General features: G+C 40.2%; 1 protein-coding gene across 1 annotated transcript; it reads left to right on the top strand.

Moving 5' to 3' along the window:
• Positions 1–5,297: 5,297 nt before the first annotated feature.
• On the top strand, positions 5,298–20,181 carry LOC121378551. The gene is made up of 3 exons (XM_041506778.1): positions 5,298–5,476; positions 11,369–11,561; positions 18,579–20,181. Exons 2-3 carry the CDS (start codon positions 11,375–11,377, stop codon positions 19,277–19,279), a joined length of 888 nt encoding a protein of 295 aa, XP_041362712.1. The 5' UTR covers positions 5,298–5,476; positions 11,369–11,374; the 3' UTR covers positions 19,280–20,181.
• Positions 20,182–25,758: the final 5,577 nt, after the last annotated feature.

Genomic DNA, 25,758 nt, shown 5'->3' with positions numbered 1-25,758 from the left:
ACCCAATGAATCGTTAAAACTCGCTCTGGGCACACAACTAGGCTATCTGGGCTGCTTGTCTAGGATCTGGGCTGCTTGTCTAGGGGTTAGTTGTTAATTGTTAGTGGTTAGTGGGAGAGAAGGGTGTAGTGGCCTTACACCTACCCAATGAATCGTTAAAACTCGCTCTGGGCACACAACTAGGCTATCTGGGCTGCTTGTCTAGGACAATGGGTTAGTTGTTAATTGTTAGTGGTTAGTGGGAGAGAAGGGTGTAGTAGCCTTACACCTATCCAATGAATCGTTAAAACTCGCTCTGGGCACACAACTAGGCTATCTGGGCTGTCTGTCTAGGACAATGGGTTAGTTGTTAATTTTTAGTGGTTAGTGGGAGAGAAGGGTGTAGTGGCCTTACACCTACCCAATGAATCGTTAAAACTCGCTCTGGGCACACAACTAGGCTATCTGGGCTGCTTGTCTAGGACAGTGGGTTAGTTGTTAATTGTTAGTGGTTAGTGGGAGAGAAGGGTGTAGTAGCCTTACACCTACCCAATGAGTCGTTAAAACTCGCTCTGGGCACACAACTAGGCTATCTGGGCTGCTTGTCTAGGACAATGGGTTAGTTGTTAATTGTTAGTGGTTAGTGGGAGAGAAGGGTGTAGTAGCCTTACACCTACCCAATGAGTCGTTAAAATTCGCTCTGGGCACACAACTAGGCTATCTGGGCTGCTTGTCTAGGACAATGGGTTAGTTGTTAATTGTTAGTGGTTAGTGGGAGAGAAGGGTGTAGTAGCCTTACACCTACCCAATGAATCGTTAAAACTCGCTCTGGGCACAAAACTAGGCTATCTGGGCTGTCTGTCTAGGACAATGGGTTAGTTGTTAATTTTTAGTGGTTAGTGGGAGAGAAGGGTGTAGTGGCCTTACACCTACCCAATGAATCGTTAAAACTCGCTCTGGGCACACAACTAGGCTATCTGGGCTGCTTGTCTAGGACAATGGGTTAGTTGTTAATTGTTAGTGGTTAGTGGGAGAGAAGGGTGTAGTAGCCTTACACCTACCCAATGAATCGTTAAAACTCGCTCTGGGCACACAACTAGGCTATCTGGGCTGTCTGTCTAGGACAATGGGTTAGTTGTTAATTTTTAGTGGTTAGTGGGAGAGAAGGGTGTAGTGGCCTTACACCTACCCAATGAATCGTTAAAACTCGCTCTGGGCACACAACTAGGCTATCTGGGCTGCTTGTCTAGGACAGTGGGTTAGTTGTTAATTGTTAGTGGTTAGTGGGAGAGAAGGGTGTAGTAGCCTTACACCTACCCAATGAGTCGTTAAAACTCGCTCTGGGCACACAACTAGGCTATCTGGGCTGCTTGTCTAGGACAATGGGTTAGTTGTTAATTGTTAGTGGTTAGTGGGAGAGAAGGGTGTAGTAGCCTTACACCTACCCAATGAATCGTTAAAACTCGCTCTGGGCACACAACTAGGCTATCTGGGCTGTCTGTCTAGGACAATGGGTTAGTTGTTAATTTTTAGTGGTTAGTGGGAGAGAAGGGTGTAGTGGCCTTACACCTACCCAATGAATCGTTAAAACTCGCTCTGGGCACACAACTAGGCTATCTGGGCTGCTTGTCTAGGACAGTGGGTTAGTTGTTAATTGTTAGTGGTTAGTGGGAGAGAAGGGTGTAGTAGCCTTACACCTACCCAATGAGTCGTTAAAACTCGCTCTGGGCACACAACTAGGCTATCTGGGCTGCTTGTCTAGGACAATGGGTTAGTTGTTAATTGTTAGTGGTTAGTGGGAGAGAAGGGTGTAGTAGCCTTACACCTACCCAATGAGTCGTTAAAACTCGCTCTGGGCACACAACTAGGCTATCTGGGCTGTCTGTCTAGGACAATGGGTTAGTTGTTAATTTTTAGTGGTTAGTGGGAGAGAAGGGTGTAGTGGCCTTATACCTACCCAATGAATCGTTAAAACTCGCTCTGGGCACACAACTAGGCTATCTGGGCTGCTTGTCTAGGACAGTGGGTTAGTTGTTAATTGTTAGTGGTTAGTGGGAGAGAAGGGTGTAGTAGCCTTACACCTACCCAATGAGTCGTTAAAACTCGCTCTGGGTGGGAGCCGGTACCGTGATATCAAAATGTAGTCAGGTCAGGTCAGGTCAGGTCAGGTCAGATAGTTTAACCTGCACATTCAGAGCAAGCTGTTGTAGCGCATGCCTGTCCTGGGCGCAGGTGTCGGCCTCAGCCGGTTCCTCCGTCCAAGGTAAGAAAGGGTTGGGGTGGGTGAAGAGTGGACCGCCTGCACTGGCAGGTACAAGGGAGCACCTGCAGTCTGACCGTGATCGGTAACAGGCGGAGGGGTGGTTTGATGCTATGGAATTTTGAGTCCCTAAGGATGAGTTCAAAGAGAAATGGTGCGCATTTTTGAGAAGGAGGTTAGGCGCATTTTTGAACGGTCCGCCGAAATAGTAATGAAGCTACGTATATATAGGAGCTACGTATATATTATAGTTTTGGAATTTAGTAAGCCGAGAGTAGCTTGAAAATGTAGTCACCTGATATTCTATATATACCTTTAACTCCGCCCACTGCCAAGCCCCCTGGCCAATCGTAACAAGAAGAAAGTTAGTTCACTCTAATTCCTGCGTCAAACGATTAAAATCATATTGGTATTACCCCTGTCTCCCAGTGCTCTACGACTTGTATATGTAGCGGTGTGCGTGGGTGATACTTTAGGTGAGAAAACGAACGTCACTGTCTTACGATAGCCTGTTTTGGCAAGTGTCGTCGTAATTACAGTCAATTAAAGGTTCCTCGTAACCTAAAATGGGTGCACTCCGGCCACAATTAGTGTGTGTATTTGTTTGTTTAAACCAAAATAAAGAACTGGACAACAGGGGTTGGTATACCAAATGTCGTGGTATGTGCTATCCTGTCTGTGTGATAGTACATATAAAAGATCCCTTGCTACTAATGGAAAAATGTATCCGGTTTCCTCTCTAAGATTAAATGTCAAAACTACCAAATGGTTGACATCCAATAGCCCATGATTAATAAATCAGTGTGCTCTAGAGATGTTAAACAAACACAATTATAATTATATCGGGAATTAAACAAATTTTGCCAAAGTTAAAAGAACAACGAAACCCCCCAAAAAGAACAACCTAATAAAAAGCAAACAAACAAACCCCACCCCGTCCCAAAAACATAAAGAAAAGACTAAAGCCAAAACATATGTGCATGACAAAATCTTAAAGTAATCTTCAGTTATTTTACGAGATACTTGCAGTGTTAGATATTGGTGAATTATTCAACTTGGCTTTCATTTCGCTGCGTCTATAAAACGCCCTCGGCTCATCCTGTATGTGTATAATTATAATGTTGTACGTCTTTGTATTTGGTGTGCGCTACAGCAGCTTGCTCTCAATGTGCACGTAAAGCCATATGACCTGACCTGTTTGTATTTACACACGGGACACTGATTTCGGCAAAACAGTACACACTGCGTGCATCCGGAGTTCGCTCTCCACTGTAGATATAGTTTGTGTAATTTATATAGTAAATATCAAACTTAATGCTCTCCACTCTAGATATAGTTTGTGTAATTTATATAGTAAATATCAAACTTAATGCTCTCCACTCTAGATATAGTTTGTGTAATTTATATTGAAAATATCAAACACTTATGCTCTTCACTGTAAATATAGTTTGTGTAATTTATATTCAAAATATCAAATACTCAATGTACTATAATATTTAAACAGATAGTATTAGAGTTGTATTATGTAATAATTTCCTACATGGTATGTTGAAACTTGAATTTTTACACTGTCGCTATCCGATCTTCACATCTACACCCCCCCCCCCCCCCCCCCCCCCCGTTGTTTGTCTTCCAAGGTCTTCCAAGAGTGTAAAAGAAATTGCGGATTGGAATGAATAAAGGTTTCCCACCCACCTACCGCCTTTCCACTCCAAGACTGTCTTCCAACAACTGGAGTGATCTTCCAACTGTGTGATATCGTCATATATTGGGGTTTAATCCTCTCAAACATATTGCTGTCAAGTAAATCGACTTGAACGTCCTGGGTAGCCACTGTGGTATGTACGGCCTGTGCAGGGTGTATACCACCAAATCAAATCCTATAGACGACAATAGTAACACATGTGGCTAAAACTCCTATCTGCAGCGTATCAATGCACTTATACCCCATGGCTATAAATACTACCAGTCCACCCTTAAATTAAATCAGAAAACATGGGATTAAGCTGCTCATTTCACACATAACGGGAATTAAGCAAATTTTGTCCCCGTTAAAACAACAACAAAGAAATATGACTATCCTAATTCCAACACCAAATCGTGACGCTAATGTTAGTGGCCGGATGAAAGAACATTTTATCTCAACACAGTCTTGCATTGACCACCAATGGCAGGACAGGTTTTAAGCAAATTTTAACATCTTTTTCCACTAAACGTTATTTACAGCCCTTTCATTTGTAGCTAACTTACGCGTCACAGACACATTATTGTCAGGTTAACTATACGTCACAGTGTAATTGATTTCGACCGTACGGGTTTTTTTTATTGGATGTATGGTATTGGTGACCAGTCATCACATAGGAGTAGCCAGTCGTATTCTTCAAATTGTTAACACACGTACATGTGTCAACAAGTGTGTGTAATCATAAATAACGCACGTACATGTGTCAACAAGTGTGTGCAATCATAAATAACGCACGTACATGTGTCAACAAGTGTGTGTAATCATAAATAACCAATGAGGTTCTCATCAATGAGTGTGCAACAAATTTCAATCAGGTTGTTTCTGCTTTTTGGGCATGATTTGGGTTAGATAGATCTAGATAATAATTTTCCATTATGCAAGGCAAGGGGGGGGGGGGGGAGGGGGGACTGCTGCATTGTGCTGGAGCAAACCCTCAAACAAAGTTTGTGTTCTTTAACGACACTACTAGAGCACATTCATTTATTAATCATTGGCTATTAAATGTCAAACAGTTGGTAATTTTGACAGTCTGAGAGGAAACCCGCTACATTTTTTCTTTAGTAGCAAGTAATCTTTTATATGCTCTATCCTACAGACAGAATAGCAGATACTACGTCTTTTAATATACCAGTCGTGGTGCACTGGCTGGAACGAGAAATAATCCAATGAACCGACCGACGGGGATCGATCCCGGACATACCTCGCATCCAGCGAGCGCTTTACCACTGGGCTACGTCCCGACCTCAAATCAAATTTACTGTCAAGTTCATGTACTGTTTTATGACATGAAACCCCGTCACCTTGGTTATCACCAAAGGCAGGATTAGTAAGTAGCCTGTGGTACGGTTTGGTGCGTTTGCCGTAAAATGCTGTTTGGTGTGTGACGTTCCAGTCTGAAGGACACAGGGTATCTGACATGACAGTGTGAGCAGGCTTGGTGATCGGTCGTCATACCGGGGTCCAGCTAGACAGTCCAGCTTCCTGTTTTACTGGTAAGAGCATCTACAAAATACTTCTGTTTAAATGTTCAGTTCGTTGGCGTGCGTTACCAGATGGGACGCAAGGCACAGATCTTTCCAATCTGAACACTCCAGGGCAAATCATTTAGGACAACACCGATTCCTCGTGTAGCTGTGGATATCATTTCGAAAACCATTTTAAAAACATTCTGTGAATGCATTTTATGAGCATACGTATATAAATGAAACAAAACGTTTCCCTTAATTAGTAAATATGTATGGACGTCTTTTTAAAATAGCTATTACGTAGTCATTGCGATGCCTTGTTTGTATTTGGTGATTTTGTAGCAAACCCGCTGTCTAATTATCGAACACATAGAGAACTTTATTGCGTCTTTTCTCCGTTTTCTTCATTCTTTCTTTCTCTCTTTCAATATGTATTTCTGTTCTTATTTAAACTGCATAAATATATTACTATCGTTACATGTATGTATTATGGAGAAGGCCTAGTAACTTGTATAACTTGTATAACTTGTTCTTTTTAAAACGCAACAAGGTGTGTTTGGATCGATCAACCGTAAATAGGTCATAGTCACGTAAATAAAATACATAGCTTGCTGAGAGGGCTGTTGGTGTTGCAGTGAACTAGCGATGTTTCTGTTCGTCAGGTAGCGAACGGGTCGTTTTGTAACAATTGGTCATGTGGTCAACGTTTAACAGTAAAATGTTTATAATTTTTATGTATTTGCTGATGTTTGTTCATAAAACGTTAGTTTGTTTTGCTTAACGACACCATTAGAGCACATTTATTTATTATTCATCGGCTATTGGATGTCAACCATGTGGTAATTTTGACAGTCTTAGAAAGGAAAGCCGCAATTTTTTTCCCGCAATTTTTTCCCACTAGTTGCAAGGCATAGCACATACCACGGCCTTTGATACATCAGTAATGGTGCACTGGCTGGAATGGCAAATAGCCCAGTGGGTCAACCGACGGGGATTGATTCTAGACCAACCGCGCGCTTTACCACTGGGCTACGTTCCACCCCTATATTTGTTCATAAATGCTGTAATAGTATGTGTATGTGCTTAAGTCAGTAACCAGCTATATATCCCGCAATCCTACGTGATTAAGGCAGTAACCAGTTATAGATCCCGCAATCCTACGTGATTAAGGCAGTAACCAGTTATAGATCCCACAATCCTACGTGATTAAGGCAGTAACCAGTTATAGATCCCGCAATCCTACGTGATTAAGGCAGTCGCCAGTTATAGATCCCGCAATCCTACGTGATTAAGGCAGTCGCCAGTTATAGATCCCGCAATCCTACGTGATTAAGGCAGTCACCAGTTATAGATCCCGCAATCCTACGTGATTAAGGCAGTCACCAGTTATAGATCCCGCAATCCTACGTGATTAAGGCAGTCACCAGTTATAGTTATATTTTAGACTTCGTTGTGGAACGGCCTGAGTGTAATAAAGTTCTGTTCTGTTCTGCCAATACGAAATACATAGCTTCAGTTGCTTGTTGTTTTAATTGGGCCTTGGTCGTTTTAAAATCATTTAATTTGCTAAAAACATATTTTCCAATTTCGAAAGTATTTTTATAATCTCTGGCATTTCCATTGAATTTAAAATTTTAGTTTTTGAGATATTTATCTTTAGTTTCCCTTTGTTACAGTACTGATCGAATATGTTTAGTGTGTGTTGTAAATCAGCGGCATTGGTAGCTAGTATAGCAGTATCATCTGCATAAAGTAAGCAACTCCTTTACATCCAAGATTCATTAAATATTTTTCTACGTCATTTAGATATAAGGAAATTAAGACTGGGGATATATTTTCACCCTGACCGACACTGTTATTTCATGGAAATAATGAAGATTTCTCATTGTTTGCATATATTAATGATTGTATGTCTTGATACATTTGGTACATAATTTTTTAAAATTTACAGTTTATGCTATAATCCAGTATCTTATGCCATAAGTGTGTACGAGATACCATATCAAAAGCTTTCTGGAAATCGACAAAAGTGCTGAATAACTGTTTTTGTGTTTTTAAAATATCTATCAAAATATGTAATGTGAATATATGGTCATTTGTTGAATATCCTTTTTGATATAAACTTCGCTCAACACAGTCTATAATGGCCGCCATTTTATTATTTTAGGGGAAAATACCTTAACTTACTGACTACAGAGAACTGTTTTTTGATGTAATTTTGATCATAGGGAACATTCATAAAATCATTATTCTTAATTATTTGTTATAAATATATATAATTGGTGGCCATTTTGAATAAATATTGGCCTTTATTTTGACATTTTTAAAGCATGTTCTACTGCATTTTGCGTTCGATTATGTAACAAAAACGTAACAAAAGACCAGTTTCATGCCACACTTGACCAAGACATTGGAGAGATAACACAATTTCTCAGGAGTTATATGAAGCAGATAGAGAGTTTACTTCACCTGATTCGAGCGAGCAGACATGGAGAGTGGGAGCTTCATCTTGGTGCTCTTGAGGAGCAAGTGAAGTACTACTTTGCTCATGATCTCTACAAATATGCTCGGCTTGTGCCAGTCTATCTTGCCCAAATGCAGTTGCTGATCAAGAAACCTGGAAAGCTCTGAAAAGTGGGGATTTCATGGTGACTAAATCAGGCATCCCATTCACAAATCTGTTCGTGGATCAAACATTGGAACAACTTATCAGAGAACTCGAGGTTGCAGGAGGAATTACTGGAATTACTTAGAATGAAGATGCACTCGGTAGATTCTTCTTGATTGCTCCTGAGCTAATCAGTATCATTGAAGAATTCCAAGATGGTTATTGCACTGACGGTGACCATTCAACAACCAAGGAGCATTATCAACTAAGTGGTTCAATACCAGTTCGCATGTTCAACAATTCAGCCATAATCAAGGAGGGCACTGTTAAACATTGTGGTGGAAACCCCTTCTTGTATAAGGCCACGAAGCTTATGAACATAGCATCTAATATGGAGGTTCCAGAAACTGCCAAAGAAGTCGTTATCCTCAGAGATGACAAAGGTACAAAGACATATGTAGAGTTTGTGTCAGAGAGATTAGTGGCATCTATAGCCGATAAGTCAATATGGGATCCGGTAAAACAAAAATGAAGCTGAAGACATCCAGTACGTGTCAGAAGAAGACAAGTTGCAAAGTCGGTAATAAACTAGTCAAGTTAAGAGATCGACAAATGTTGGCAAGATTTCTTGTAGTTCAGTAATCACGCCCTAGTATGATACAGTCTCTAAGTGAGTCTGTTGGAAAATATGAGTTTTCCGTTATCCCCAGGTCACTCTTCTCCTCAGATGGTCTTCTTCTCATCCCAGCTGACAAGAGTGACTTTGTCCACGCTACCGGCCTCGGTGGCGTCGTGGCAGGCCATCGGTCTACAGGCTGGTAGGTACTGGGTTCGGATCCCAGTCGAGGCATGGGATTTTTAATCCAGATACCGACTCCAAACCCTGAGTGAGTGCTCCGCAAGGCTCAATGGGTAGGTGTAAACCACTTGCACCGACCAGTGATCCATAACTGGTTCAACAAAGGCCATGGTTTGTGCTATCCTGCCTGTGGGAAGCGCAAATAAAAGATCCCTTGCTGCCTGTCGTAAAAAGAGTAGCCTATGTGGCGACAGCGGGTTTCCTCTAAAAACAGTGTCAGAATGACCATATGTTTGACGTCCAATAGCCGATGATAAGATAAAAAATCAATGTTCTCTAGCGGCGTCGTTAAATAAAACAAACTTTACTTTTGTCCACGCTACTGAAGAGTACAAAATGGAACCTTCAAGTGAATTTGGAGGGGATCTAGTTATAACCGATGCATGAAACAGAGTGGAGGGCCGATACAATGTGTGCATTATTGAAGCAATGGCAGTTGTCCAAGCCATCAAGAAAGATCCATCGATGGTAAATTGCTCCGATTTTGCACAAGCCTTTGTTCGAAGCATCCGTAAAATTATTTCTGGGTATAAGGAAGGAAGAGTTATCTTTGACAGATATATTGACAACTCACTGAAAGCTCGTGGCTAAAGGTCTGCTGGTGTTGACCCAGTCAAGTTTGACATCAAGGACTCAACTAATATCAAATTAGTACCACTCAAAACAATGCTGTTTCACATTGACACAAAGTCTCAACTAACACAGTACTTGGGGAAAGCTCTACTTCACGAATATTCAGATAGAGCATGAACTTAGTTGTTGTCTGTGGAACCTCAACGCATTCCAACAAACCAGATGTCTTTGATCCCAATATTGGTAAGCGCTCACACGAGGAAGCAGATACCTTGATCCCAAAGCATGTGCTTGATGCATCCAATACTGACGGAGACATCCGGGATATAGATGTGTATTCGCCAGATTTTCTTAATGGACTTGTTTTCAACTTACAACATTCCAGGCAAACTTCATTTCATCACTGGGAAAGGAAAAGCGAAACGGACAATTGACATACGGACAAGATGTTTAGCAGATGGAAGCGAGAGAAGTAAAGGACTACTAGGCCTTCATGCTTTTACTGGTGCTAATTGGGGAGGAAAATTTGCCGGTATATCCAAGAGTAGGTGGATAAAGCACTATCTAAGCCTTGGATCCAGTTCTGAAGTAGTTGACGTTTTCCGGCAATTCGGTGAGGATGGTTTCGACTTGTACAGCATGTCAAATGAACTTGAAAGCTTTGTGTCTGCAGTGTATGCCAAGAACAGCAAATGCAGCACAGTAAAGGAACTGAGATGGGAACTGTTCAAATCCAAAAACCTTGAAGCTGTAAAGTTGCCACTCTTGGAGCACTGAAACCACACATTCAGAGAGCCAATCTCATATCGCTAATCGGTAACGGGTACAAACAGACACGGCCGTACTACTGACAATGGATGGGAGAAAACATCAGATGAGACAATTTCCCCTAAGAAATGCCTTGAGCTACCTGCACCTCAGGCAGTTGTTGAACTTGTCAAGTGTGGGTGCCGTGGCAAACGTGCCAGTAAAACTGCTCCTGCCAGAACAATAACTTGCCATGTACAGCACTTTGCAAATGTACTGACTGTGGTAACACAGTGGATTACAATATGACAAGTCAAGAAGACACTGACTAGGTGACCAGTAGGCCCTGGCTTAAATGCTTATTGATTGGAATTGGAATATTCTGATCAAACCTTGATTCATGTACTGAAAAGATAACTCAAAATGTATAAACTGTGTATGTTAAGTTTATAGATAATATAGTACGATTTAATATGTATTACACATGTATGTTTGTGACCTACACTGTTAAAATGCTTGCTTCAAATTTAACAAAAACTTATTACAATATAAACCCCCCAACTGTTTGTATAAATTAATGATAAAAAATTGTGTCAATTTTAACAATGGTTTTAGGCACGCATACATCATTTAATACCCGAAAAATCCAAAATGGCCGCCATTATGAATTTTTCTAATGTCCATTCTATGGTGAGGCTCCTCTACATCAAAATTGATCAAAAGAATTTGAAAAAATGGTTTCAGGCACTCATACATTCAATTAATACCAGAATTTTTTTTCTCCAAAAATGGCCGCTATTTTGAATTTCAAAATGGTGGCTGAAGATGTGTTTGAAAAAATGGCATCCAACTTTTTTTTAACTCAGCACACCAACATTAATAAAATAACACAATAAAATCCATTTTGGCACAAAAATATAGCTGGAATACATATGAAACCGTACTAATATGAAATTCAACGAGTGTTTTTCCTATTTCTACTGTATGCACATATGACATTAAACGAGTGTTTTTGCTATTTCTACGGTATGTATATATGATCTTAAACAAGTGTTTTTACTATTTCTACGGTAGGCCTATGTATATATGTATATATGATAATAAACGAGTGTTTTTCCTATTTCTACTTCAGAGGACCATGGCACGTAGACAACTACCGGCTTTCATCATCATCACAGCCATTGCGTTTGGAATGGTGCTCGGATACTTTATCCTTCCGCGACCCCTGCCACTCACTGACCTCTTCAAGACCCAACACTATTCTGCGAGTACCAAGAACGACCATGGTATTACGAAGCGACCAGTAGTGGGCTGTTATCATATAGGTATGTACATAACGACCATGGTGCTACGAAGCGACCAGTAGTGGGCTGTTATGATATAGGTATGTACATAACGACTATGGTGCTACGAAGTGATCAGTAGTGGGCTGTTATGATATAGGTATGTACAAAACGACCAGTAGTGGGCAGTTATCATATAGATATGTACATAACGACCATGGTGCTACGAGGCGACCAGTAGTGGACTGTTATGATATAGGTATGTACGTTATGTACATACCTATGAAATATAGGTATGTACATCACGACCATGGTGCTACGAATCGCCTAGTAGTGGACTGTTATGATATAGGTATGTACGTTATGTACATACCTATGAAATATAGGTATGTACATAACGACCATGGTGCTACCAAGCGACCAGTAATGGGCTGTTATGATATAGGTATGTACATAACGACCATGGTGCTACGAAGCGTCCAGTAATGGGCTGTTATGATGTAGGTACGTACATAACGACCGTGGTGCTACGAAGCGACCAGTAGTGGGCTGTTATGATATAGGTATGTACATAACGACATGGTGCTACGAAGCGACCAGTAGTGGGCTGTTATCATATAGGTATGTACATAACGACCATGGTACTACGAAGCGACCAGTAGTGGCCTGTTATGATATAGGTATGTACATAACGACCATTGTGCTACGAAGCGACCAGTAGTGGGCTGTTATGATATAGGTATGCACATAACGACCATGGTGGTACGAAGCGACCAGTAATGGGCTGTTATGATATAGGTATGTACATAACGACCAGTAGTGGGCTGTTATGATATAGGTATGTTCATAACGACCATGGTGCTACGAAGCGACCAGTAGTGGGCTGTTATGATATAGGTATATACATAACGACCAGTAGCGGGCTTTTATGATATAGGTATGTACATAACGACCATGGTGCTACGAAGCGACCAGTAATGGGCTGTTATGATGTAGGTACCTACATAACGACCGTGGTGCTACGAAGCGACCAGTAGTGGGCTATTATGATGTAGGTACGTACATAACGACTAGTAGTGGGCTATTATGATGTAGGTACGTACACAACGACCAGTAGTGGGCTTTTTTATGATGTAGGTACGTACATAACGACCGAGGTGCTACGAAGCGACCAGTAGTGGGCTATTATGATGTAGGTACGTACATAACGACCAGTAGTGGGCTATTATGATGTAGGTACGTACATAACGACCAGTAGTGGGCTATTATGATGTAGGTACGTACATAACGACCAGTAGTGGGCTATTATGATGTAGGTACGTACATAACGACCATGGTGCTACGAAGCGACCAGTAGTGGGCTATTATGATGTAGGTACGTACATAACGACCGTGGTGCTACGAAGCGACCAGTAGTGGGCTGTTATGATGTAGGTATGTACATAACGACCGTGGTGCTACGAAGCGACCAGTAGTGGGCTGTTATCATATAGGTATGTACATAACGACCGTGGTGCTACGAGGCGACCAGTAGTGGGCTGTTATGATGTAGGTATGTACATAACAAACTTGGTGCTACGAAGCGACCATAATGGGCTGTTATGATGTAGGTATGTACACAACGACCATGGTGCTACGAAGCAACCAGTAGTCGGCTGTTATGATATAGGTATGTACATAACGACCGTGATGCTACGAAGCGACCAGTAGTGGGCTGTTATGATATAGGTATGTACATAACGACCGTGATGCTACGAAGCAACCAGTAGTGGGCTGTTATGATATAGGTATGTACATAACGACCGTGATGCTACGAATCAACCAGTAGTGGGCTGTTGTGATATAGGTATGTACATAACGACCGTGATGCTACGAAGCGACCAGTAGTGGGCTGTTATGATATAGGTATGTACATAACGACCGTGGTGCTACGAAGCAACCAGTAGTGGGCTGTTATGATATAGGTATGTACATAACGACCATGGTGCTACGAAGCGACCAGTAGTCTTCTGTTATGATGTAGGTATGTACATAACGACCGTGGTGCTACGAAGCGACCAGTAGTGGGCTGTTATGATATAGGTATGTACATAACGACCATGGTGCTACGAAGTGATCAGTAGTGGGCTGTTATGATTACGGTATATACATAACGACCAGTTGTGGGCTGTTGTCATATAGGTATGTACATAACGACTATGGTGCTACGAAGCAACCAGTAGTGGGCTGTTATGATATAGGTATGTACATAACGACCATGGTGCTTCGAAACGACCAGTAATGGGCTGTTATGATATAGGTATGTACATAACAACCATGGTGCTACGAAGCGACCAATAGTGGGCTGATATGATGTAGGTATGGACATAACGACCATGGTGCTACGAAGCAACCAGTAGTCGGCTGTTATGATATAGGTATGTACATAACGACCGTGATGCTACGAAGCGACCAGTAGTGGGCTGTTATGATATAGGTATGTACATAACGACCGTGATGCTACGAAGCAACCAGTAGTGGGCTGTTATGATATAGGTATGTACATAACGACCGTGATGCTACGAAGCGACCAGTAGTGGGCTGTTGTGATATAGGTATGTACATAACGACCGTGATGCTACGAAGCGACCAGTAGTGGGCTGTTATGATATAGGTATGTACATAACGACCGTGGTGCTACGAAGCAACCAGTAGTGGGCTGTTATGATATAGGTATGTACATAACGACCATGGTGCTACGAAGCGACCAGTAGTCTTCTGTTATGATGTAGGTATGTACATAACGACCGTGGTGCTACGAAGCGACCAGTAGTGGGCTGTTATGATATAGGTATGTACATAACGACCATGGTGCTACGAAGTGATCAGTAGTGGGCTGTTATGATTACGGTATGTACATAACGACCAGTTGTGGGCTGTTGTCATATAGGTATGTACATAACGACTATGGTGCTACGAAGCAACCAGTAGTGGGCTGTTATGATATAGGTATGTACATAACGACCATGGTGCTTCGAAACGACCAGTAATGGGCTGTTATGATATAGGTATGTACATAACAACCATGGTGCTACGAAGCGACCAATAGTGGGCTGATATGATGTAGGTATGGACATAACGACCATGGTGCTACGAAGCAACCAGTAGTCGGCTGTTATGATGTAGGTATGTACATAACGACCATGGTGCAACGAAGCGACCAATAGTGGGCTGATATGATGTAGGTATGGACATAACGACCAGTAGTGGGCTGTTATGGTGTAGGTATGTACATAACGACCAGTAATGGGCTGTTATGATGTAGGTATGTACCTGCTTTATCAACGGAGATTAGAAAACGTCACATCAGTGACATATAGTCCAGGAGCCAGGTCTATGTCGGAGAGTCAGGAAGGTTTGAACATTGATTATTATGTAAAAATATTTGTAGATTTCAGATCTGCAACTCTTACTTGTCTAAACCTGTACGCTAATTCGGAATTTGCATACTTTTAATGGTATGTCAAAAACAGTTTGTGTTCGATCTGCTGCTACCCAAAAGCAACAGTCCACGGGACAGGCTCCAAATTTCTGTTATAGGGGAGATTAAACTCTTTAAAAAAACAAAAAAACAATTCTCATGCTTAATATCCAAACGTGCCATTTTGATTTTCTGGACTTTCATAATTGGTGAATTTGATCTACATTTTCAAGGTCAAATGAAGGTCATTGTTTCTGAATATATAATATGTTGTAAATGACACAAATCATTGATTTCTTTTAATTCTTTCCAATAATATTCATCAATAATGTTCATAGTATGACTTTGGTTGATAGATGTATCCATTACACATCTAGTAGGGGTGCTTCCTGATTGAAATTTCAGGGGCAGATCCATAATTTAACGAAAGGGAAAATGTTACATCCACATTTTGGGGCATGGTTTTTTAGAAATGGGTACCAATGCTTTCTGTGGTCTGTGCAGGGTATGGTTTATGGTGAGGATGGGGCGGTTTATGATGAGGGTAACAGTGGCGTTTAAAGGTCATTTTGGGGGTCATTTAAGGTCATTTAGGGTCAAATTAGGGTACATTAAGTTTTTACATTTTTCACTATTTTGAGGGTAGGGCTTTTTACAAATATGCAACATAAGGTTCACTCTTCACAGATATGATTACATTAGATAGGAAATCCGCTACATTTTTCCATTAGTAGCCAGGGATCTTTTATATGCACCATCCCACGGACGGGATAGCACATTGTAATATTTAATATGTAAGTTCAATCGTAGAAATATTTTATTAGTCAAAAACATCTTACTCAGCAAGCTCAGGAATGTCCTTTTAAAACAGATCACAATACAAGTAAATTTTGCGTGCATACCTACCCTCACCATAAACCTTACTCTGTATAAACAGCAATAAGCATGGGTACCCATTTCTAATAAAGCTACCATTAATTATTTCTAAACATATGTTATAGACAGTAAACACATAATTTCGAGATCAGTTGATTTTTAGATCATGTTTCCTTATAGTTTGCATGTAAATTGTAATATATAATGATCCATTATAATCAAATTTATGAAAAGCGTAAATGTAATAAACTTACGTTTTCCTAATATGACCCTAAATGACCTTTATTGACCCCAAAATGATCCTTAAGGGTCAATTTTGCATGGGTACCTCCCCATAAACTGTACCTACACTCATCATGTAAAGACCTCACTAAGCCTGGGTACCCATTGCTAACAAACCATGCCCAAAATGTGGACATATCCCATTCAGAAACTACTCCCTTTGATTAAATCCTGGATCTGCCCCAGAAAGACATCATTTCAAGATCAGTTGATTTTTAGATCATGTTTCCCTAGAGATTACTATCAACTGACTGTCTGATTATCCTGGGAATAGAGATAGAGATTACTATCAACTGACAGTCTGATTATTCTAGGTATAGAGATAGAGATTACTATGAACTGACTGTCTGATTATTCTAGGTATAGAGATAGAGATTACTATGAACTGACTGTCTGACTATTCTAGGTATAGAGATAGAGATTACTATCAACTGTCTGATTATTCTAGGTATAGAGATAGAGATTACTATCAACTGACTATCTGATTATTCTAGATATAGAGATAGAGATTACTATGAACTCACAGTCTGATTATTCTAGATATAGAGATAGAGATTACTATGAACTCACAGTCTGATTATTCTAGGTATAGAGATTGATATTACTATCAATTGACTGTCTGTTTATTCTAGATACAGAGATAGAGATTACTATCAACTGACTGTCTGTTTATTCTAGGTATATATATATATATATATATATATATATATATATAGATATAGAGAGAGAGAGAGAGAGAGAGAGAGAGAGAGAGAGAGAGAGAGAGAGAGAGAGAGAGAGATTACTATCAACTGACTGACTGTTTATTCTAGGTATAGAGATAGAGATTACTGTGAACTGACTGTCTGATTATTCTAGGTATAAATATAGAGATTACTATCAACCGACTCTGTTTATTCTAGGTAGAGAGATAGAGATTACTATCAACTGACTGTATGTTTATTCTAGGTATAGAGAGAGAGATTACTATCAACTGACTGTCTGTTTATTCTATGGATAGAGATTACTATCAACTGACTGTCTGTGTATTCTAGGGATAGAGATTACTATCAACTGACTGTCTGTTTATTCGAGATATAGAGATAGAGATCACTATCAACTGACTGATTATTCTAGGTATAGAGATAGAGATCACTATGAACTGACTCTTTTTATTTTAGGTACAGAGATAGAGATTACTATCAACTGACTGTCTGTTTATTTTATGTATAGAGATATAGATTACTATCAGCCGACTGTCTGTTTATTCTAGGTATAGAGATTACTATCAACTGGCTGTTTATTGTAGGTATAGAGAATATTATGAACTAACTGTCTGTTTATTCTAGGTATAGATATTACTATCAACTGACTGTCTGTTTATTCTAGGTATAGAGATAGAGATTACTATCAACTGACTGTCTGTTTATTGTAGGTATAGAGATAGAGATTACTATCAACTGACTGACTATTTATTCTAGGTATAGAGATAGAGATTACTATCAACTGACTGTCTGTTTATTCTAGGTATAGAGATAGAGATTACTATCAACTGACTGTCTGTTTAATCTAGGTATAGAGATAGAGATTACTATCAACTGTCTGTCTGTTTATTCTAGGTATAGAGAATAATATGAACTAACTGTCTGTTTATTCTAGGTATAGATATTACTATGAACTGACTGTCTGTTTATTCGAGATACAGAGATTACTGTCAACTGTCTGTCTGTTTATTCTAGGTATAGAGATAGAGATTACTATCAACTGACTGTCCATTTATTGTAGGTATAGAGATAGAGATTACTATCAACTGTCTGATTATTATAGGTATAGAGATAAAGAAACGAGCAACTTGACCCCCAATTTTTTCTGATTCACTTTAAGTGTGAGGGGTGGTAGTATTTATATCCGTGGTGTTTATGTTGATTGATACGCTGCAGGTAGGAGTTTTAGCCACATATGATACTATTGTCGTCTGTGGGATTTGATTTGGTAGTATACACCCTATAGTTAACTGTGTGTGTGTGTGTGTGTGTGTGTGTGTGTGTGTGTGTGTGTGTGCGTGTGTGTGTGAGTGTGTGTGTTTACTATGAAATGTGTGTGTGTGTGTGTGTGTGTGTGTGCGTGTGTGTGTATGTTTATTCTAGGTGTAGAGTTTACTGTGAAGTGTCTATGTGCTTATTGTACTATACACTGTGTGTTTATTCTAGGTGTACAGTTTACTGTGAAGTGTCTATGTACTTATTGTACTATACACTGTGTGTTTATTCTAGGTGTAGAGTTTACTGTGAAGTGTCTATGTGCTTATTGTACTATACACTGTGTGTTTATTCTAGGTGTACAGTTTACTGTGAAGTGTCTATGTGCTTATTGTACTATACACTGTGTGTTTATTCTAGGTGTACAGTTTACTGTGAAGTATCTATGTGTTTATTGTATTATACACTGTGTGTTTATTCTAGGTGTAGAGTTTACCAAGGACGAAGCATCCAAGAGCAAACGATGTGCTGGTAATTTTGCACAGATTCGTGAAGAACAGCGTCGAGTGAACTCTGGTAAGATGGAGTCTGACAGATGGACGAAACATTCGTACCTACGAGCGGACAGTCGGATCGTGGAGGTCGGTGGGTACACGGGGGTCGACGCAGGCAGGTACATTAATCTGGCAAACTCTTACTTCACAGTGCTAGAACCAGTACCAAAATACTTTAACGTACTGAAAAAGAAATTTTCATCAAATCCTAAAGTAACTATCTATAACTTTGGATTAGGAAAAGAAAACAGAAATCTCACGTTTGACCGTATTGCTGGAGATGCGACTTCCTTGTTTAAGAATAACCCAAACTCCCAAACGAAAGATGCGAAAAAAGAAACGGTGATCATACGAGATGCCAAAGAGTTCTTTAATAGTTTGGGAGTACAACAAAAGCCACTTGATCTGTTGGCGATAAACTGCGAGGGTTGTGAGTATGAACTGCTGGAGTTAATCATTGCTGAGGAACTGGCTCAGTACTTCAAACACATCCAGTTCCAGTTCCACGTGGACCTTCCAGGAATAGTGCAGCAGGAATGTCGGTACTGTCAGATCATGAATCTGCTCAATCGAACACACTCGCCTATGTTCCAGTTCTCCTACACGTGGCAGGCATGGCAGCTGAAGTAATCGTCGAGGTTGAAATTCTGGAAGCCGAGTTGATCATGCATTGTTTTAAAGACTGGACGCTGGATTGATCACACACCGGTGGACGTACTGGACGCTGGATTTATCTCACACCGGTGGGGTATTGGACACTGGATTGATGATGAACCGATTTGGGTACTGGAAACTGGGTTGATCACGCACTATTAGGAGTACTGGAATCTGGGTTGATTACGCATTATAAGGGGTACTGGAAACTGGGTTATTGACGCACTGTTATGAATATTGGAAACTGGGTTGATCACGCATTAATTTTAGTATTGGAAACTGGGTTGATTCAACTTTTGAAGATGTTATTTTGTTGTAATTATTACACGATTTATTTGTTTATTCGTTTATTTATATCATTACTATTATTATTAGGTACATCACCCATTTATTTGTAAACAAGTGGATGTTGTTTTTCGATGGTTGGCTGGTTGTTCTATTGGATATCTAAGGTGAATTTCCTTTTTACAATGTGTGAAATTGATACTTGAATTTTGCACTTTGCATTTATAAATATGACATTTGAAATACTGCGTCTGTTGTTACATATTTGGAAGGCCAAGAATTACAAATTCTTCAGAGCGACTTATTTGCATGGATACTCTTCCAAAACATTCGTGACATAGTTTCAATTGCCCAAAATATACATTTACTCATTTCCAATCTTTATTTTATACAGAAAGGTATTGGTTATAATATTAATATTCATCTTCGAATCATCTGAGTTTAGTGCAGTAATTATTAGTAACATTTGAAGAGTTCAGGCGCAAAACGCGATATAAACCATTTTGTATCTAGTTTTTAGTTAAAGCCATTATTGTATGTCAGTAAGGGCTAATCGTAGGCCCGCTGTTTTGCTGCAAAACGCGATTGATCCTTATGAAATTGTATTGGGTTTTTTTGTTTTTTTTATCAAAACGCGATATACGCCAATTAAAAAACCCATTTTTACTGAAAATCAAAAAATGGATATATCGCGTTTTGCGCCTGAACTCTTCATTTGTATTTGTCTATTTTGAAGAACTTCATGTTTGAGTACAATGTGCTAAGACTGTAACTGTTTATATGTATGTATAAAGAAGAGAAAATAAATGTTAAAATTACGGTTTTGTTTTAGGAATAACTTTCAAATTAGTACAATAGATCATCAGAGGAAATCCGCTACATTTTTCACTTAGTAGCAAGTGATCATTTATCTGCACTTTTTAACAGACACCACTGCACATGCCATATATACTACTAGTGTGGCACTGGATGGGTCGAGAAATAGCCCAATGGACCCGCAGAAGGGGTTCGATCCAACAACACACGATCCAGCCCCTATACGCCCATTGAGATCCAGCCCCTATACGCCCACTGAGATCCAGCCCCTATACGCCCACTGAGATCCAGCCCCTATACGCCCACTGAGATCCAGCCCCTATACGCCCACTGAGATCCAGCCCCTATACGCCTACTGAGATCCAGCCCCTATACGCCCATTGAGATCCCTCCCCTATACGCTCTTTGAGATCCAGCCCCTATACTCTCATTGAGATCCAGTCCCTATATGTGTATATTCTGTATTCCTCTTGTAGAGAGTTCGAACAGTACAGATTATTATACATAAATAATACATAAAAGGCAATGCACAATGATTAATGGATAATACATAGTACTTGATACAAAATACATAATAGGTAATATATACAGTGGCATGGGAATAAACGCATGGTGAGAGAATTACATGAAAAAGGTTATTGGTTGATCAGAATCACGCTCATATAAATTCACTCGCCACCCTGCCATTCTCTCTCTCTCTCTCTCTCTCTCTCTCTCTCTCTCTCTCTCTCTCTCTCTCTCTCTCTCTCTCTCACACACACACACACACACACACACACACACACACACATACACACACACACACACACACACACACACACACCGCTATAAAGACTACGCCACCGAGGCCTGTCAAAAAAAGAAGAAACAAGAAGAAAAAGAAAAAAAGCATCCCATAGGTCACAGAACTGCTTTGAATTCGAATTCGAATGACGTCACTATTCGAGTAATGGAGGGGGGGGGGATGCAAAATATCAAGTTTAAAACATTGTTTTTGTTAATTGCACGTCCAAAAATAGTGAATATGGGTCATATGTGTGTGGAAAGTTCCGATTCCTTTCATACTTACTGTGGTTCAGGGACTTCATCTTGTTATATCTCTGCGTGGATGTTCTCCCAGCCAGGCCTCAGTAGATGTTTGATTCAGACCCAGATTTCACATTACATTCTCATACTAGTAAGCTTGTTACACACGTTCCATCAGTGGACATTCTTTGTTTCTACAGTTAAAGACAGAATACTATTTAGAAACTGTGTTCGCTCGTTAGATACGATTTTAAACAACTCGAATGTAGTATGGTATGGGTTGGCCACCCGTACACCAAGCTGACGTAGTCCTTCCCACCGTTGTGCGAAATTTTAAATTCGGCCAGCTCTCCAAACAACTGGATCATCGCCCATAAAAGTGTGCAAGGGGGGGGGGATAGAGGGGGGTAGGGGGGATCGCCAGTGTAGGCTGCGACATCTAGCTTCTTAACTGCTAGACATCGTCTTCGGCTGAGAGCTGCAGCGGGAATGTAAAGCTATATATAATAGCCCTTAAAGTGAATTTGCGCGTGACAGACATGTCAATTTGAGGTTAGCCTCTACGTCACATCTAGTGATCGATTTCTACCGTATAATGGTGACCTGGACCCGTTCCACAAAGCGATCTCAGCGTTAAGATCACCTTAAGTGCATATGTTAGCTGTGCAGTTACGGTGATCTTAGGGCTAAGATCGCTTCGTGGAACGGGGCCCTGGTGATCACCTAGGTGCAGCCAGTCGTGTCTGTAAAATGTTATTGCACGTATATGTGTTCTCACCAACGGGTGTGGAAGAAATATACACAACTTCACATTATACGTTGTAGAAGCATCACGAGGGGTATATGGCTTTTTATGTACCCTCTGTGTTCTTTTACCCCGAGCCGAAGGCGAGGGGGTAAAAGAGCACACAGAGGGTACATAAAAAGCCATATACCCCGAGAGATGCTTCTACAACGGGTTTATCTTGCCGACATGTTAAATCATATAGCCAAATAATCAAAAAAACGCCAGACAATAACTGTTAATAATTTATTACGGAGCCGTACCATGCCGACGCTAACGAAAGAAAGAAATGTTTTATTTAACGACGCACTCAACACATTTTATTTACGGTTATATGGCGTCAGACATATGGTTAAGGACCACATAGATTTTGAGAGGAAACCCTCTGTCGCCACTACATGGGCTACTCTTCCGATTAGCAGCAAGGGATCTTTTATTTGCGCTTCCCACAGGCAGGATAGCACAAACCATGGCCTTTGTTGAACCAGTTATGGATCACTGGTCGGTGCAAGTGGTTTACACCTACCCATTGAGCCTTGCGGAGCACTCACTCAGGGTTTGGAGTCGGTATTTGGATTAAAAATCCCATGCCTCGACTGGGATCCGAACCCTGTACCTACCAGCCTGTAGACCGATGGCCTGCCACAACGCCACCGAGGCCGGTCCGACGCTAACGAAACCACTTGTCAGTGACGAAAAATAGTCCCATCGATAAACGAGTTTTTAACTTCAAATGTTTGTAATACGAAATTTTCTGAAACAGATATTAATTAATATCAATGTTATTTATAATCTAGTTATTGCTTTAGCATTAATTGGGGTGGCTGGAAACTGTTGGAAATTACAGACGGGGTATAAGAGAATTTGGCTCCGCCCTCAGGGGTATAAGGGATTTGTCCAACGGCAAACAACCAATGAGATTAAAGAATTTTACATTAAGGCGAGATAAACGTTCTTTTCGCTTCCTATTTATTGCACGAGTTTATTTTGCGCAAGAATATATATAACACGACACCGCGTAGCGGTCGAGTGGTATGTTCTTTCTCAAAATAAACGAGTGCAATAAATAGGAAGCAAAAATACGGTGGCTTGGAAAGGAGATCACATCAAATTATTTTTCTCGATCGATTGACTTTCTATCTCGATCGATCGACTTTCTATCTCGATCGACTTTCGAACTCGAGGCTTTGCGTCAAGATAGGCGACTGGGATACCGTTATAGGTTATACTATACCATATAAAATCCCATAAGCAACAACGTTAACATTTGTGGTTAAAAACACTATATGCAATAATATTATATCAACAAAACTATAACATTCATCCATCACATAAATACAGGCCACCACATTTTTCCTTTCTCAAATTGGAGAAGAACTAATCCCCATTCCCTTTGCCCTACCAATTTGGTCGGTATGTATACACTGTACTAAAAGCCACCCACTGTTCACATCTCTCAAGTATACCCACTGTTGCAATAGCTAAGGCAACTACGTCAGTATCTGTAGCAGATATCATGATCCATATGTAGCTTTGCTGATATGCATCAAATATGGAGGGGCACGTTGAAGCCCAAAATGTCCCAAATGGGACATCTTGGGCAGTGCTCGGCCTAAGATGTCCTTGGGACATCTTCTTGGGCCAAGAGATGCCATATACTTTTGTTACATTTGCTTAAATCGTTCAAATTGTTTTTTGTTTAACGACACCTCTAGAGCACATTAATGAATTAATAACTGAACAACTGCAAATTCTGACATGTAGTCTTGAGAGGAAACCTGTCACATTTTGCTATTAGCAGCAAAGGGTCTTTTATATGCACGTTCCCAAAGATGTAATAGACGTAGGGCTCTGGTTACACCATTTAAAGGCATTTGGGATTTTCGCTCGGTTGCAATCCGTTCGCTTGAAATGGAATACAATGAAGGGTCGATTATCTGGGTGAAGCTATTGAGTTTTCCTATTTCAACCAGTGATTCATAAATGGCATATCATAGGAAAATATGCTGTGTAAATATGTATATACTTTGTATGTACATGTATGTGTGTGCGTGTATCTACTATCTATGTATATGTGTATATATGTATGGATGAATGGATGTAGGCAGGTATGTGGGTGGTTGGTACGTAGTTACGTACGTACGTATGGATGGATCGATGGATGGTTTAAAGTTTGTTTTGTTTAACGACACCACAAGAACATATTAATTGATTTATTAATCATCGGCTAGAGTTTTACAGAGGAAACCCGCTACATTTCCCCCACATTAGTAGCAAGGGATCTTTTGTATGCACTATCCCATAGATTGGATAGCACATACCACAGTCTTTGATATACAACTCGTGACGCACTGGCTGGAACGATAAATAGTCCAATGGGTCCACTGACGAGGATCGATCCTAGACAGACCGCGTATCATGCGAACTATTTACCACTGGGCTACGTCCTGCCTCGGATGGATGGATGGATGGATGGATGGATGCATGTATGTTTGTGTGTTCATGCGTGCCTGTATGTGTATCTGGTTATGTAAATGTGTTTGCGTGTGAATATTTAGCTACGTCTCACTTATGGCGATACATTAATGTTGACTTTCGCGTATATTTATAAGTCGTACTTGTCTAGCATCCCACATGATGATATACCGGTTCTTCTTTCACAAAAATATGTTTTGATCACTGGTATATGTGTGTGTGATATCTAACTTCTTCTTCGTCTGTCTGTCTGTCTGTCTCTCTCTCTCTCTCTCTCTCTCTCTCTCTCTCTCTCTCTCTCTCTCTCTCTCTCTCTCTCTCTCTCTCTCTCTCTCTCTCTCTCTCTGTACATATCGTGAATATCATATATTAGGAATAATTAGACACCCAACCCCCACCCCCTGCTCCGCCGTGCCTGATACTACATAAACGATAATAGTACAAATAATCAGTGTCGCATGTTACTACCAATTAGACCTGCATTTTTATAACAAGACAATGTCTTTGCCTCTGTGTTAAATGTTTGTTGCGGTTTTTTGTTGTCACAAATATAGGAGTCTACATAATAGAAACAAACAAAAAAACACCCACAAAATAAAACAAAACAAACAGAAAACAATACAACCGCAATTTAGTGTAAAAGAATTTTTAATTCAATGAAACTAAACATTTCATATCATCAAATTCAGTTACATTTTTTTTTTACTCCAAAGATGTATACTAAATATGTTTAGTTGGATAATAAACCAAATTTAATGTCAATGTGTGTGTGTGTCTTAAGGTTTGATGTTTGTAATTAAATTAAGAGTCAGCCCAGAAATCTACGAACTAATTTCTCCTGTGTGTGTGTGTGTGTGTGTGTGTGTGTGTGTGTGTGTGTGTGTGTGTGCGCGCGCGCGCGCTCGTGCGTTTGTGTATAATAGGTATACACCAATGAAGCGTGAATGATATGTAATTTATAACTTCCCTTAAAGATATTATGCCAATTATAATAAACATAATATTTGGCTTGATTGGTTTCTTTTTGAAGTAATATTAGCCAATTCGTTTACACCTTTAGCATGCTGGT

Source organism: Gigantopelta aegis, chromosome 8, assembly GCF_016097555.1.
Source record: "Gigantopelta aegis isolate Gae_Host chromosome 8, Gae_host_genome, whole genome shotgun sequence".
Classification (NCBI taxonomy): domain Eukaryota; kingdom Metazoa; phylum Mollusca; class Gastropoda; order Neomphalida; family Peltospiridae; genus Gigantopelta; species Gigantopelta aegis.
Note: the sequence above shows the minus strand (reverse complement) of the source record. Positions and strands in the feature narration are given on the sequence as shown.